This window comes from Arachis duranensis, chromosome 2, assembly GCF_000817695.3.
Source record: "Arachis duranensis cultivar V14167 chromosome 2, aradu.V14167.gnm2.J7QH, whole genome shotgun sequence".
Taxonomy (NCBI): Eukaryota; Viridiplantae; Streptophyta; class Magnoliopsida; order Fabales; family Fabaceae; genus Arachis; species Arachis duranensis.
In genome coordinates, this window is record NC_029773.3 from 93,732,620 (window position 1) to 93,749,047 (window position 16,428).

At 32.5% G+C, this 16,428-nt stretch overlaps 1 protein-coding gene across 1 annotated transcript in view; it reads left to right on the forward strand.

Moving 5' to 3' along the window:
- The first annotated feature begins 331 nt into the window (after window positions 1-331).
- Window positions 332-16,428, forward strand: part of LOC107463647 (magnesium transporter MRS2-I-like) — a 26,621-nt gene continuing 10,524 nt past the window's right edge. The window contains exons 1-8 of the mRNA XM_052257996.1: window positions 332-394; window positions 503-572; window positions 681-805; window positions 7,617-7,691; window positions 12,409-12,612; window positions 12,740-12,784; window positions 14,576-14,620; window positions 14,708-14,737. Of these exons, the coding sequence (XP_052113956.1) occupies window positions 332-394; window positions 503-572; window positions 681-805; window positions 7,617-7,691; window positions 12,409-12,612; window positions 12,740-12,784; window positions 14,576-14,620; window positions 14,708-14,737 (657 nt within the window). The remainder of the gene's footprint in view (window positions 395-502; window positions 573-680; window positions 806-7,616; window positions 7,692-12,408; window positions 12,613-12,739; window positions 12,785-14,575; window positions 14,621-14,707; window positions 14,738-16,428) is intronic.

The window sequence follows — 16,428 nt, forward strand, 5'->3', positions numbered from 1 at the left end:
AATATTAATCATTAGCTTCTAATAAAGGGATTTTTCCCTTAAATTATATCCAAACACTTCAAAATTTAATAAAAGTAATTTTTTCTAATGAAAAACACCTTAAATGAAAAAGGAGAAATTCAAACGAATAGCATTCTTTTATATAATTGATTATATCGTTTGGGAAAAACTAGAAGATTAAACTTATGTGAAAATTCATTTATATTTTAATATTTATCTGAAAAATTATTTTATCATAATTTGTTGATTTTAATCTTTTTTTTTTAAATATCAATACAATTTTGTGATGGAAAAGTATAGTAGACAATAAAAATATTAAATAATGTAAACAATGAATATATCAGATGTTCAATTTACTAGATATGCAAATGGTTATTTTAATATTAAGATTCAGGTGAATAATTTGGGATAATATATTTTTATTTTATTAAGTCAATTTCAAAATTTATTATTTACAAAAATTATTATTTAGCTAACAAAATTGTGACTAAGTTGTGGATAGGTATTTCTCCGAGATCCGCGGGACGAAAATGTAGTCCCTGTTGTTGAAGAACTCAAAAGGCGATTGGCTCGTACGTTGTAGATTATTTATCTTTTCTTTTATTTTCTTTTCTTTCTTTCTTCATTTTTTTTGAAAAAAAAAAAAGTTAATTCTTAATGATCTGATTTAGGCCATGTAGACTACTCAACCTTGCAATTTCAAGCATTGGAGGTAGCCCTAGAAGCCATTTGTAGTTATCTCGCTGCACGTACAACAGAACTGGAAATGGTTACATATCTGTCGTTGGAAAAGCTTACGAACAAGGTGCATACATAGAGTATCTTAGCCCTGCTCATTACATTTAGGCCAATTCTACGGTGCCTATAAATTTTTGCCTAAATTTTACTTAATTTATTTTTTTAATAATTTTTGATTTTTTAAAAATTATTTTGTCTTATATCTTTTAAATTAAATAATAACTTTTAATTTTTTTAGTAAATAAATACCACTTTTTAAGTACATAACATTCACCTTACATTTATGTTGATTATTAGGGTACATTAGACTGAGATTTTCTGAATTGTGGTAAGTTCCACGTTACCTTTCTATTTTTCTAAATTACATTGATTTTCTCCGGAAATGTGTTAGTGTTATACAAGAAATTCAAAGTGGACTTCGATTGGATTTTATCAAATATTCAATAACGTGTGTAAGTTATCATTAATAGTTGTTTTTTTATTAGAAAAAGCATACTAAATTTCTATAATATTTGTCTAAAACAAAATTTTATTCTTAAAGTTTAAAATATTTTAATTTTATTTTTAATGTTTTAAAAGTATTTTAATTTCCTTCTTCCGATTAAACTTATAACAATTAACTACTAGTTTTTTTCTATTTGTATTCTTTTACTAACTCCATCTTTCTTTAAGGATATTAATGGATCGGATTTAATCTACATATTTTCGGTATTTATTTGAATCCGATCTAAAAATTACGAATATTGGTTCGATCCGAAAGCCTCCGCACACTAATGGGATCGGACTGCAGATTTTATATAGGTATCTGCATATCCGCAAATCCAAAAAAATAAATAATTAAATATTAGGTTAAGTACGATTTTGGTCCTTAAGATATAGGTCGAAAATTTTTTCCGTCCCAAACTTTTTTTTGCCTACAAAATCGTCCCTAAGGTTTAACTTAGTTTTAAAATCGTCTTTCGAACCAAAATACCCTTCTCCTTCTTCACTAAAATACTCAATTTCTATTCTTCTTCTCCATCACAACAGCATCTCTTCTTCTTTTCCTTCTTCAGCAACAACAACAATGAAGCAGAAATAATATAATAATAAAATAAAAAACTGAAATAAAAATAAAAGTAGCATCAGAAGCAGAATTGAAAATAGAAGCAGAAGCAGAATTGAAAACAGAAATAGCAACACAAACATAAGCAAAATCTAAAACATAAAAAACAAAAGCAGAAGAAACAGAAGCAGAAAAACAATGGATTAACAAAATTAAAAACAGAATCAGAATTGAAAATAATGTGATTAATAATGGATTAATAAAATCAGAATCAGAATTGAAAACAATAGATTAACGAAATCAGAATAAACAATAACGTGATTAACTCAGAAATAGAAGCAGAATTGGAACCCTAGGGAGGAGCAGCGGTGCAGAACAATCACCGTCGAGCATCGTGAAAGAGACGAGAAAGTGCAAGCGAGAAAGGGTAGAGAGAGAAAACAAATCGGAGAAGGAGAATGGGGCCGCTACGTCATCGCCAAGCTTCTAATGCCGTTGCCAAACAGTCGCTGTTGAGTTCACCAAGAAGAAAGACGACGAAGACAGCGAGTTCAGGAGAGAGCCATCGCCGAGCTTCTAACGCCGTTGTCAAACCACTGCCGTTGAGTTCACCAAGAAGAAGAACGATGAAGACAGCAAGCTCGAGAGAGAAGAACTAAGGGAGAAGACCACGCCGGAGTGGGAGCTGCCCCTTCTTCTTCCCTTCCCTTTCCCTTTCCCCTTCTTCTTCTTCTTCTCCCATCCCTTCTCTTCTTTCCTTCCGCGTTCTTTCTCCTTTCGTTCGTTTTCTTTCTTTTTTTTTTCTTTTTTTTATTTTATAATTTTTTTACTTAGGGGTAATTTAGGAATAAAATTTAAAATTTTTGGTAAAAATGACGATTTTAAAACTAAATTAAATTTTAGGGACGATTTTGTATGAAAAAAAAGGGTCGAAAATGAACAAAATTTTCAGTCTATATTTTAAGGACCAAAATTGTACTTAACCCTTAAATATTTTTTTTATATTTTATTTTTATTATTTAAAAAAGTATGTTTAATAATATTTTAAGAATAAACGTGTTTAAAAGAGTAAAAAAAAGAATTTTATATGTATTTTTTTAATAAAAATAAAATTTTAAAATATTTTTATATTTTGTGAATATATCCAAGATCTAATATGTAAATATGTGGATCGAATCCAAATTCAAAAACTGCCGATATTGAATCTAATAATTTTAGTATGGATCAAATTAAAATTTTAGTCATAGTTGATCTAATCTAATTCACGTTCATCTTTATTTTTCTCCAACCCACTAAGAAGTAACATAATTTGATGGGGGAGTAGGTGGCGATAATTGTAGTGTTTGTGCTGTTGGAAGTGCCAAAGCAGTGGTGGTGATTTTTGTCATTTGTGTTGGTGGTAGCAGCCATGGTGGGTTCATTGGGTTGTGTAAGATGAAGAGTAAAATGGTAAATTTGAGGGGCGAAAAACTAATTACTAATTAATTGTCAAAAGGTTTTAAAGACAAACCATTTTAAAATATAGTAAAAGTTAACGTGCAGTTATTTTTATATGAAGTTGATAGTTGATAATCGTTAGATGATAATTTAGTCAAATTTATCAAATTATTTAAATATTTTCAAATATCAACTTAACGTAAAGATAATTGTATATAAATTTCACTTTAAAATATTAACATGAAAACAAAAATTTTTGCATTGACAAACATTAAAAGGAATTTAGTATATATGTCTCCTTTTTTTATGGCAACCACAAAATATGGAAAGAGGCTATTGTGACACTACTTACCTTTATTTAAAAATCTAAATAAACGTCTCTCTTCTTTCCTCCCTTTTAGAGGATAAAATAATAAGGATATACTAATATAAATATGTATTTCGATTGAGCTAATCACGGCACCTTCAAAATACGATTGTCCATACATGAAAGAAATACAAAGATGATAGAAATTAGAAAGTTTAAAAATATTATTCGTGTTCTTATTCATAATTAACTATTCATTTACTTCTACTTAATTATTTAAATTTTCGTTGGAATAAATGATTTTAAGACATAATATTAAATTATTATGATTAAAAATATTAAATTTTAAGTGATAAAAAATAAAATTGGATAGAGACTATATTATTTAACGTCGATAAATATTGATGTCTTTTTATATATTTTTAAGTTTGAGGAACTAATTAAATTGTCCAATTTTAAAATTTTCAAAAATTAATTTGAATAATTACTCAAAAGTTTTAAGTGTAAAAAAAAAAAAAGGTATATATACTATTTATGTTAAGGTAGCTAGCATGTTGGATCTATAATTTTATATACCTCTCTCTAGCCATTTACGTTTTTAAAACAATATTTGCATAACAATTAGAAAAGAGACAAACATATCCTTACTTTCTTTTATGTTATGTTAGAGGATACTTAAAATCAATTTAGATATGTTAAATAATGTTAATTGATCTAATTGATCCTAATTATACTCTAATATCTTCTTTCAAACTCAAGTGACAATTTGAGTTTGAAACTTGTTTGAAACAACTAAATAAAAAAAATGCATAAACTAGTAAAACGGGTGCAGACGGAACTGCCTGAAGAAAGCACAGACAGAACTGTCGGAAGGAAGCGCAGATGAAACTACCACAAGAAAGCGCAGACGTAACTGCCACAAGAAAACCATCAGAGCAAGTAATGATCATGTAAACCCATCTACTATCCACAACTTCCTGATCAGAGGAAGGATCAACCAAGTCCCAAGTGTGTGATTTTTTAAGTGCCTGAATTTACTCCTACATTGCTTATTCCAACTTGAATTTGTGGAGGCTTCTCTGAATAACTTAGGTTCATGGTGATGAAGAATAGTAGAAAAACAATGATAATCAAGAAGATGAGGAGGTGGATTTCTTACCCTAGAAGAACGAGTAGAAGGAGGAGGCATGACAGTAGGAGCAGGATCATCGTCCGGTCTGAAATCATCGGGAGATGGAGAAGGCAGAAGAGTAGGAGACTGTAGAGGTTGACTTGAGATAGAACCTGTAGAATCATCACTAGGAAAAAGATCAACACTGGGGTTAGTGAAAAATGGTGCTTGAGTAGGAGGAATGGACTCAAATGAGGAGAACTTAGAAAACATGTGATGCTCCCAGAATGCAACATGACGAGATATACGAATACGCCTAGAGAGAGAATCCAAACAACGATAACCCTTGTGTCTAGTGTCATAACCAAGGAAACAACACATGCAAGCTCGAGGTTCAAGTTTACTATGTTCATGAGGTTGAAGAAGAACAAAACAGACACAACCAAAAACTTGAAGTGAACTATAATCTGGAGAGGTATGATAAAGACGCTCAAAGTGAGTAATGTTACCAAAGACAGAAGAACGAAGTCTATTGATAACATGAACAGTAGTAAGAACAGCTTCACCCCAAGTACGCTCAGGACACGAAGAGGAAATAAGCATTGCACGAATAGAGTCAACAATGTGACGGTATTTGCATTCAGCTCGGCCATTTTGTTGAAACGTACCAGGGCAAGAAAACTCAGACAAAGTACCATGTTCTGCAAGAAAATTTAAAAGTTTGAAGTCATGGTATTCCATAGCATTATCGCGTCGAAAAACTTTAATAAGCTTGAAAAACTAAGTTTTAATCATGGTGGCAAAAGTAATATAAATCTGAGGTAGCTCATGGCGATTAGTCATTAAATAAACCCAAGTAAAACGGGAATAATCATAAGTGAAAATGACAAAATACCGATCCCCTCCCATAGAAGTGGTAGGAGCGAGATCCCAAACATCAGAGTGGATAAGATCAAAAGGGGAGCAAGCAAGAGATGAATTATTGAAAAAAGATAAAGCAGGTTGTTTGGTATTTTGACAAGAAATACAATTAAAAGACTCATTATTAACATAACCCAAAACACCCTGAGACACAAAAGGACACAATTTTTCTAAGGAGCTGTGGGCAAGACGATGATGCCACAAGTGAAGTGTAGATGGAGAAGAAGCAGCACTGATATTTATCTCATGAGGAATATGAAGATTCTCAAGTTGAAACAACCTTCCGACCTTACGTCCAGTCCTGATAATTTGTCCCGTCCGATGATCCTATATACGACAACCAGAAATAGAAAAATTACATCAAAATCGAGATCAACAAGTTGACCAACAGAAAGAAGATTAAAGTTCAATTTGGGAATATAATAAGTATCAGGGAGAGTGAGAGTTGACTGAGAAATAGAACCATTGTGTGTCGCGTGCAAGAGGAAACTATCAGTAGTATTGACAGAAGGTGCATTTGTAGTAGTAGACAAAGACGAGAAAATATAATGCAAAGGAGACGTGATTAAAGCAACCGGGATCAAAATACCATTTTGAATTACCTGGAGGAGTCAAAAAAGTAGCAGGAGTATTACCAGTAAGGAAAAGAAGATGCTGAAGAAGAGACGCAATATCAGATAGCTAGAGAGATAGGAGATGGGTTGAGAAGAGTAGAGGTGGTAGATTCAGTAGTAGTAGAAACAGCAGAAGCAGCCACAATCTTGGAGAAGTTGGGACGAGAATAATACTTGAGTTGACTAGGACGTAGTGGGCGAGTAGGACATGTAGTAATCAAATGTCCCGAGAGCTTGCAATAACGGTAGAACAACTGTGAATAATGGTAGCTAATGTGACTTTTCTGGTGGCATATGCGACATTCAACAAAAGGACAGTCTAAGAAGAGGTTTTCGGAACGGTTACAATTTCGACAGAATTTACCCCTTCTGTCTATGGCAACAAAAGCATTTGACTTTTCCATAATAGTAGATGTAGAGATCAAAGAGAGGAGAGCAAACTGCAATTTCAGAGTAAAAAATGAGAAAACGAAATGCAGAATCAAAAAGAGCTCACCAAAAATCCTTAGAGAGAGTCTCACTGTCTGCCACGTCAATGTCACGTCAGCGCCACATCAACATCCATGTCAGCAGATGGATGCCACGTGGCGACCTCCGAGTGGAGGGAGAGGACACATTGGCGAGTGAGCTGGAACGCGAGTCAACAGTTGGATTGGGTCGGGTCCAGATGCGAGCTGCCGGGTTATCGCGGAGCAAATGGCAGGCGACACATGGAGAGTGTTGGGCCATTGATCGCAGAGCCCAATCTGACAGCGCAGGATGAATCTGGAAGGAGAAGAATACTGGTCGCGGCGGCATGTGGCAACGCGTCCGGCGGCATATGATGGCGAGTCTGGATGCGTTGGAATCACGACGACAAGACGAGCACGGTAGTAATGGCTGTGACGAACCAAAGCATCGAAAAATGATCGAAAAACGAGGCTAAAGAACACTGATGGAAGAGAAGAAATAAAGGGGCTATAAACGAATTTACATGGAAAAAAAAGAATTTATGCTCTTGATATCATGTTAGAAACAAGAGAGTAATCTAAAAGAGTGTTGAAAAGTACAATGTACAAGAGGTTAGGTGCTAGAAGAATCAAAATAATAAAAGTATAGAATTCTACAATTAATATATGAATATGCTATATAAATATAAATGATACTAATTGATCTAAATTGATTTTAAGTATTCTCTAACATGTTATATCCAAGAAGAGAGAATAACATAACCTTAATGGTATTTTATTAAAACAACATATAGTATTATGAAAAAAAAAATCATTGGCATTAAAAAGATAAAAGGGAGAGAAATTAAAGAAAAAAAGAAAAAAAAAGAGATGGGGGAGAGGAAAAAAAATATTGATGTTAATGTGACTCAACCTACTAACAGCCCTAATTAGGCCTTAAGAAAATATTCTCTTTTCCTTTTTTTTTAATTTATGAATTTCTGTAATTTTGCAGATCAGTAGCGTGAATTTGGATTGTGTTCAAAAACTGAAGTGCACTACTTCTACATTAACGGCTAAGGTTCATAAAGTACGTTTTAGTCTTGTCCAAAAGAAAGAAAAATGTACGTTTTAGTCTGTTTTGATGGGCAAAAATTATCATTGGCGGGAGGCTAAACACATTTAAGGAAAAAATTGCTCACGAGAACACATAATATTAGCTAATATTGTAAAAAAGAAAATAAATAAGTACAAAAGAACTAATTTTTTAATTAGTTAATATTAACTCATTTTTTATTATAAATTATTTTTTAAATCCTCATTTTTTGAAGAATTATTTATTAAACCACTCTTCCACCTTAGCTCATGACAACAATAAAGACGTCTCACGGTCCACAAATTCAGCCCAATAGAATACACAAATTAAATTATAATTTAGTCTTTATCTTATCTTATAGTTATCTTTTTCTTTCACAATTCTTTTATTTTCCTATTCTTTCACAATTTTATTATGGTATCAGAGCTCCTCTTGAGCTCTGTTGACATCCATGGATCAGGAGAAAGGGCACACCAGCAACTTCATCCGGAGCCTCTTATGGATCTTTTGTCAGCCCAACACTTTTCTTTCATAACACTTCTCCTTTTGATTTTAATAAAGTAACACATGTAAAGCGGCTAAAATCATCAACAATAGTAAAAAAATATTTATGATTATGAATAGAATTTTGTCGAAACGGACCCCAAATGTCAAAGTGTAATAAATCAAAACTTGCATTGGCTTTGTTAAAACTTTGAGAAAATGAAAGTTTCTTTTGTTTAGAAAGATGACAAATGTCACAAGCCTCGTTATGATGCATAGAGATAAAAGGAAATTGTTTATGTAAATGATTAAGTCTTTGCCCAGAAAGGTGTCCTAAACGAAAATGCCATATATTGGAAGGTGTAATGGGTGGAGATTGGATGGAATTTATGGAGTGTGTAATGGATGAATTTTTACCGAAATTGGGTTCAAAGACATATAATCCCTCTCTCATTCTGGCCAAATCAATCGTTCCCAAATTGTTGCTCTGTAGATTGCAAGAAGAAGATGAAAAAGTGAGTTCACATATGAGTGCAAAATCAAATAAAAAATTTTATTACTTTAATTAAAACACAATTCAACTCCAAAGTCAAAACTATTCGTTCCGATAATGGACCAGAATTTATTTTACCTGATTTTTATGCTTCAAAGGGCATTATTCATCAACGTAGTTGTGTTGAAACTCCTCAACAAAATGGAAGGGTAGAACGCAAGCATCAACATATTTTGAATATAGCTCGTGCTCTTATGTTTCAATCTAATTTACCATCATCTTTTTGGTCTTATGCTGTTGGACATGCTGTTTATTTACTTAATAGAGTTCCATCATCCGCAATTAATTTTAAAACACCATTTGTGATTTTATTCAATCATCCACCAAATTATCATGACCTTAAAGTTTTTGGATGCTTATGTTTTGTTTCTACCCAAATGGCAAACAGATCAAAATTTGATCCAAGAGCCAAAAAGGCTGTATTTATTGGCTTTCAACCTGGTTTTAAAGGGTATATTGTTTATGTTTTAGAAGATAAAAGAATTGAGATTTCTAGAAACGTGATTTTTTATGAAATGATCTTGCCCTTAGTCACAAAAAAATGTCCAATTCCAAACACTCAGCCCAACATTGCCAAACACACCTTCTCAAAAACAAGATTAAGTTAGTCTTCCAGTTGAACCCTCACCTATACCCATTGACCCAACTCCACCTAGTTCTTTATTTTCGTAAAATTGTGAAAGAATAGGAAAATAAAAGAATTGTGAAAGAAAAAGATAACTATAAGATAAGATAAAGACTAAATTATAATTTAATTTGTGTATTCTGTTAGGCTGAATTTGTGGGCCGTAAGACGTCTTTATTGTTGTCATGGGCTAAGGTGGAAGAGTAGTTTAATACGCCCCCGCAAGCTGGAGGATGAAAGATGTCAAGAACACTAAGCTTATTCAGATTAAGATGGAAGGGTTGAGGAGACAAAGGCTTGGTGAAGATGTCAGCTAGTTGCCCAGAAGAGGAAATTGGGAGAAGTTTCATCACTCCAGCTTGAACTTTTTGTCGAACTAAGTGACAATCAACCTCTAAATGTTTGGTCCGTTCATGAAAAACTGGGTTAGCAGCAATATGAAGAGCACTCTAATTATCACAATATAAAACTGGTGGGCGGATAGGAGAGATGCGTAAAAATTGTAACACATTTAATATCCATTGAAGTTCACAATTTGTGTTGGCAAGTGCACGATATTCTGCTTCCGTGGATGAGCGGGCAACGGTGGTTTGTTTCTTGGTCTTCCAAGAGACTAAAGAACTGCCTAAGAAGAAACAATAACCTGTTAAAGATCGTCGAGTGTCAGGACATCCGGCCCAATCAGAGTCACTAAAGGCGAAAAGCTGAATTTCTGATTCCCTTGGAAAGAAAAGTCCTTTGCCGGGACTAGTTTTTAGATATCGTAACACATGCTTGGCAGCTTGAAGATGAGATTCAGTAGGAGATGCCATGAATTGACTTAATTGTTGAGTGGCATACATGATGTCCGGTCGAGTAGTGGTGAGATAGATAAGACGGCTAACCAAACGACGATATACAAAAGGGTCGGATAGCAGGGACTTTTGTCTTGATATAGTCTTGTGGTATTATCCATTGGAACATAGGCAGGTTTAGCACCTAATAAACCAGAATCTTCCAGAAGATCAAGACAATATTTTCTCTGAGATAAGCAAATTCCCTTCTCTGATTGAGCAACCTCAATACCCAAAAAATATTTTAATGGGCCCAAGTCTTTAATTCGAAAGTGTTGGTGCAAAATAGACTTAATGGCAGCAAGTTCAGAAATAGAATTACCAGTGAGAACAATGTCGTCAACATAGACTAAAAGGATAGAAATTTGATCACCAATAAATTTGACAAATAAACTATAATCAGATGAGGTTTGCTGATATCCATGAGATAGCAAAAGATGAGAAAGTTTGTCATACCACATACGACTAGATTGTCGTAAACCATACAGTGACTTTAGTAGCTTACAGCATTGATTTGGTTGAGGAGATATAAATCCGGGTGGCAGAGTCATATAAACATCCTCAGAAAGATCCCTATGTAAGAAAGCATTATTGACATCCAACTGATGTATAGGTCAACGCTTCATAGAGGCCAATGCCAAAACTAATCTGATGGTGGCAGGCTTGACAACAGGGGAGAAAATTTTCAAGAAATCAACACCTTCAGTTTGAGTGAACCCTTTAGCCACAAGGCGTGCTTTATATCGATCAATTGAACCATCAGGCTTGCGTTTGATGCGATAGACCCATTTACAGCCAACCGGCTTAACCCCTGTAGGGCAATCAACAAGACGCCAAGTTTTGTTCTGCTCAAGAGCATCCAACTCATCTTTCATAGCACTACGCCAATTAGAGTGTTGATTGGCGTCCTTAAAAGACTTTGACTCAACGTCAGAATGTAGAGATAAAAGAAACTTTTTATGTGAAGATGAAAGAGAAGAAAAAGACATGACTGAAGATAAAGGATACTTGCACTTTGAGGGGGATTGATTTGTAGAGATGAGAGAAGAATTACACAAGTAATCAGAGAGATATGCTGGAGGTCGGTGAGGCTGGTCGGAATGACGAGGATGGGGTTGCTCAGGTGGTGAAGAAGGTGACGGGGGATGAGAAGGTGATGGTGGACTGGTGTCTAGTGTTAAAAGTGATTCAGTGGTCATGGGTTCAACTTGGTTAGGAAACGATAGTGTGCAAGAAGAAGAATGAAAAAGTGAGTTCACATATGAGTGCTGAATTAATTTTTGAAACAGAGATAATAAAATTGTGAAAGAATAGGAAAATAAAAGAATTGTGAAAGAAAAAGATAACTATAAGATAAGATAAAGACTAAATTATAATTTAATTTGTGTATTCTGTTGGGCTGAATTTGTGGGTCGTGAGACGTCTTTATTGTTGTCATGGGCTAAGGTGGAAGAGTGGTTTAATATTATTTAGAATTTAAAATTTAGAATTTTAAAGTTTATAGTTTACAAGTTAAGATAAAAGGATCATTTTTAAAAAAGTTGATAGACATTAGTTGAACAATAGTTGATTCTCTTATTAAATTTTGATTTCCAAATAACTAATAAAGTACCCTACTTTTTAATAAAAACGATAAATTTAACAAGAAAATACCAAAAATAGTAATTATAGTTTTTTAATAAAGTACCCTATTCTCTTACATGATGTGTTTCACGAATACAATAAAATTTTTTTTATTAGATACGAACTAATATTTCGATACAATTAATAAATCATTCTCTTAATGGAACATTATTATTAATTTTGCATTTTCGTGCGAATTACGGGCTCAGTCATTAGTTCTTGTATGTTACACATATTCATAACTTAAATTGTTAAGAATGGAACATCTATACGACAGGTGATTAGGTGTATTTAATCTAAATATGTTTGAGACATAGTAATATTTTATTGGGAAAGTCTAAAGATTAGCAGTTTTATTAAAATTTGGTCCGAATTTAATCAATAAAAAAAAGTGAACAATTCTATATTATTAGATATCATCTCATACTATTAAAAATATTAATAGTAATTAAATAATAACTACAAATTACAAAATTTGCTGACCCTAAAGCCCTAACACTCCTCAGAACAAAATAAAATGAAAATAAAAATATAACCAATAATTATCAACTGCAAGATGTATTTTGTTATTTAAGATCTTGTCAAACAGCATAGGTGAGAGATGAGCTTGAACGTCTATTGGACGATGACCAAGATATGGCTGACCTGTGCTTGTCAAGAAAGCTGCTTTCGCCAGTTAGTATATCAGGTGCTGCTAATAAGGCTTCTATCTCCCCAACCTCAGGATCCAAGATCTCAAGTTTATCAACAATTCACGGTGAAGAAAATGATGTGAAGGAGCTTGAAATGTTATTGGAGGTTACATGCATCTTTATTAATTTGCCTTGCAAACTTAAAACTATATAAAATAGTAAATACCGTTCTTATATATTAGCTAAAAATAATTTAGTGTCAAAACTACATTTTTTGTTACTTTTATTTGCAGGCTTATTTCGTGCAAATTGACCGGACACTGGAAAAATTAATCAATGTAAGCATAACATACACATACACAAGGCACACACACTGCTACATGGGATTTGAGTTACTGTACAATTATAAAAATTAATTAAAGAAAAGAAATGTTCCAAATAAAAGAATAGAAACAGATCAAGTTAGGTTAGATTTCGTCCTTAATAGGTTAGATATATGTAGTTAATGGACTTCTTTTTTAGGTTTTTTACATTAAAAATTGTTGCAAATTATTATTCGTGTATACCTGCACAATATCATTTATCTTTACATATACGGGATGTAATATATGATACTATTAATATATATTACCATTCAAGAATATGATTTTGTTTGTATTTTGTTTTTGTTTTTGTTATACTTGATAAATTCTAAAGCTGCGTTTGAAAGGAACACAGAGATTAAGGGATTGGGATTGAGAGACAAAGATTAAAAAGAAAAAGACTAAATTAAGTCTTTATATTGTGTTTGATATAAAATACATTAGACTCAATTATATCTTAATATTATATTTAGTTTAAGATAAATATAAAAATTAAGGGATACATTTAAAATTTAAAAAGTTAAATGAGGATATTTTTTAAAAAAAGTATTATTAAAATTTCCATCTCTGTATACAAAAATTTCAGTTTTCTATATCTTTATTTTTTAGAAGTACTGAAGAGATTAAAATTTTGTGTCTTAAAACTAAAATTTTAATTTAAATCTCTTACCATTAAATACAATACTAAATCTCAATCTCTTAGTATCAATTTTTAAAAACAAATGCTATCTTATTTTATTAAGTACGTTTTGGTGTCTATTAATATATTCAGACAGATCTCTTTTAATTTATACTAAAAATCAACTCCTAAATCCACCAAGAATTAGGACTTAAATTATACCAAAATTAGTGAGGAAAATGAGTATATTATTTATGGAGGTAGAAGTAGTTAGTCTAGTCAACATGGTGTTAAAAGAATTAGTTATAGTGTGTCATCTCATCAACTAAACTGTTAAGGGGTTAATTAGACTAGTTAGCATGTGGTTGTAACAGATTCTAAAAAGTTCACTTATCTGATACATATGCGTGTCTGGTAACCTCTTGAGTATGATTAACACAATAAATTAATTCTCTACTCTTCGCAAATACTCTATTCTCTCTCTCCTTCATTCTCGAACCCTTAAAGCTTCGTCCTCATACTTAATTTAGTCTGGATTAATATAAATTCTATTTTTCACAAATATTCTGTTTTCTCTATTTTTCATTTTCAAACTCTTGAGCCTAATCTTGATACCACAATTTAGTTTGGAGAATAAATTTTTAACCTTTGGTATATATATATATAAAAGGAATTAATACTTGTATAAGAATTTTAAATCTAAAGGTTAACAGTAAAAAAAATATAGAACTTAAAAATTTTATACCATAATAATTAGATTTTATAATTTCTCTCAAAGTTTTGTAATATTATAAATTAATATTTTTATTAAGAGTCGGTCAAATAGAAAAAAATTATATGTAAAAAGCTTTATCAAAAAGTTCTATCTAGTAAAATATTTTAAATTGACAAAAAACGAATAAAGTGTCACACAATGTAACAGAGGTTTCAAAAATTCTTTAGCTATAACGAAAGTTTTGTTACTGCTTCTAATTGAATTATAATTTGATCACAGTGGCTCTAGCAACAATGGTTGAGTATTCGAGTTATAAGTTATAACTCTTCAATGAAAATGGATCAATTATTATTATTTTTGAAGTCTGAATTGTCCTTATACTACAAAATTTTACAGATTTTTCTACTGATTTTTCTTTACGTTTAATTTGCAGATGAAGGAGTACATTGACGGAACAGAAGATTATATTAATATACAGGTAACATTATGCACTAGAGGGAATAATAGTTGCTGGTACTAAGTTCATAATGACAAATGCTAAATGTAAAATTGTTGCATCCTGCAGATTGACAGTCGTCGAAATAAGCTGATTAAGGTAAGTCTACATATCCTTCGTATCCAATTACATAATCTATAATAGATTAAAAGAGTAAACACCTAATTAATCTTCAAGACATTTTAAGTCAGATATTTTAGTTTCAATAACTTTTTATTCTTTAAACGTCCTCAAAAATTATCTTTATCAAATAAATTAGTTTTTTTGTCGTTTTAAATGAAGATTAATTTCTTTTAGAATATATTTTTATGGCCTAATTATCTTATATTAAAAATTTGATTGCAAGTATCAGAATAACTAATTTGTCCATCCAATAAAATCATAACTTGTGCCATCAAGAGTGTATCTGCTCTGCTAAGGTTTCACCAAATAAAGTACCTGCGCCATAAGGTCAACGTTACATCTCAACCAAGACAATTGAACAGCAACGTAAAAACAAATAATGTAGAGTTTCAATCAGGATAGTTGACAAAGGAGGAACAATGCTAACAACAAGGAGGGAGACAGAGGAAATCTGGAAGGCATTATATAACTGGAGGAGGAGGACGTAAGACAAGGTACCGATGCTTGCCGAAATAGTTTGATGGCTAGACTCTTCGCAGAGAAACAGTTCTCAGCTGGGACCATGGAGGGCACATTGAGAGCAATATGGGAAGACCAGATGGATTCAAAGTAGTGGAGTTTAGGCACAACCAAATTCAATTCTACTTTGATAATGAGTGGAAGACAGTGAGGGCAGAGCGAGGCTCACCGTGGTTATTTAAAGACTTCTCGTTACAAGTACAGTGGTGGAAGGAAGATAGAAGTGTGGAATATCAATTAATTACAAGGTTGTCATTGTGGGTACAATTTTGGGGACTTTCTGCGAACTTTAAAACATTGGAGGTGGCTAGAAAACTAGGCAATGGTATTGGGAGCGTGCTCAAAGTGGATTTCTTCAATGTCAAAGAAAGAGAGTCACGGATTGTGAAAGCTAGGGTGGAGATGCAAGGTGAAGGTTTGGTCAGAGATACGCTAAAAATAGCAGGTCCAAACAAAATTCCCATAGAAAATTAGAGTGTTTATAGATCAGATTTGATTTGCTGCCGTATTTATCCGTATTCGATCTGCATTTTGTGGATCTTATCTGATTCATATGATTATCGGATCCACAATTAAATAGAATTCGATAGCAGATTTTGCATCTGTATCTACAGATCCGCAAAATAAATTAAAAAATTATAATTAAAAATATATATAATTATTTTAACATTCAAAACCCTAATCCTCTAGCCACTCTCACCCTCTATTGTGTTGCTGCGTTTACGGGTGACAAATGGACTAGTCCGTCGTGCTGAAAGCCCGTCATTTAACGGGCTGGTCCGCTCCGCCTCTCCTAGTGAGGCGGTCCTGAATTCCATCNAATTTCTAAATCCATAAACATTAAAGTCTTTATAATTCTAAATATGTAATAAACATAATCATCAACCAAGTTTTTTGAAACAAAATAATAAAATCAACATTGTTCAAAATATATAATTAAATATCTTTAAGTCTCTAATAAATCAAACATAGAATATAATCTAAATTATTACTTAGAACATTTTCAATTACAAAAAAAAAATGCTGGGCCAGCCGAAAAAGCCTGCCAAAGCCTGTGGATTAGGTGGTTTCAAATTTTCAGCCTGACTCGCCTTTTTTAGTGAGTTACACGGGCCGGATCGGCGGGTTTCAGCCCGTTTGCCACCTCT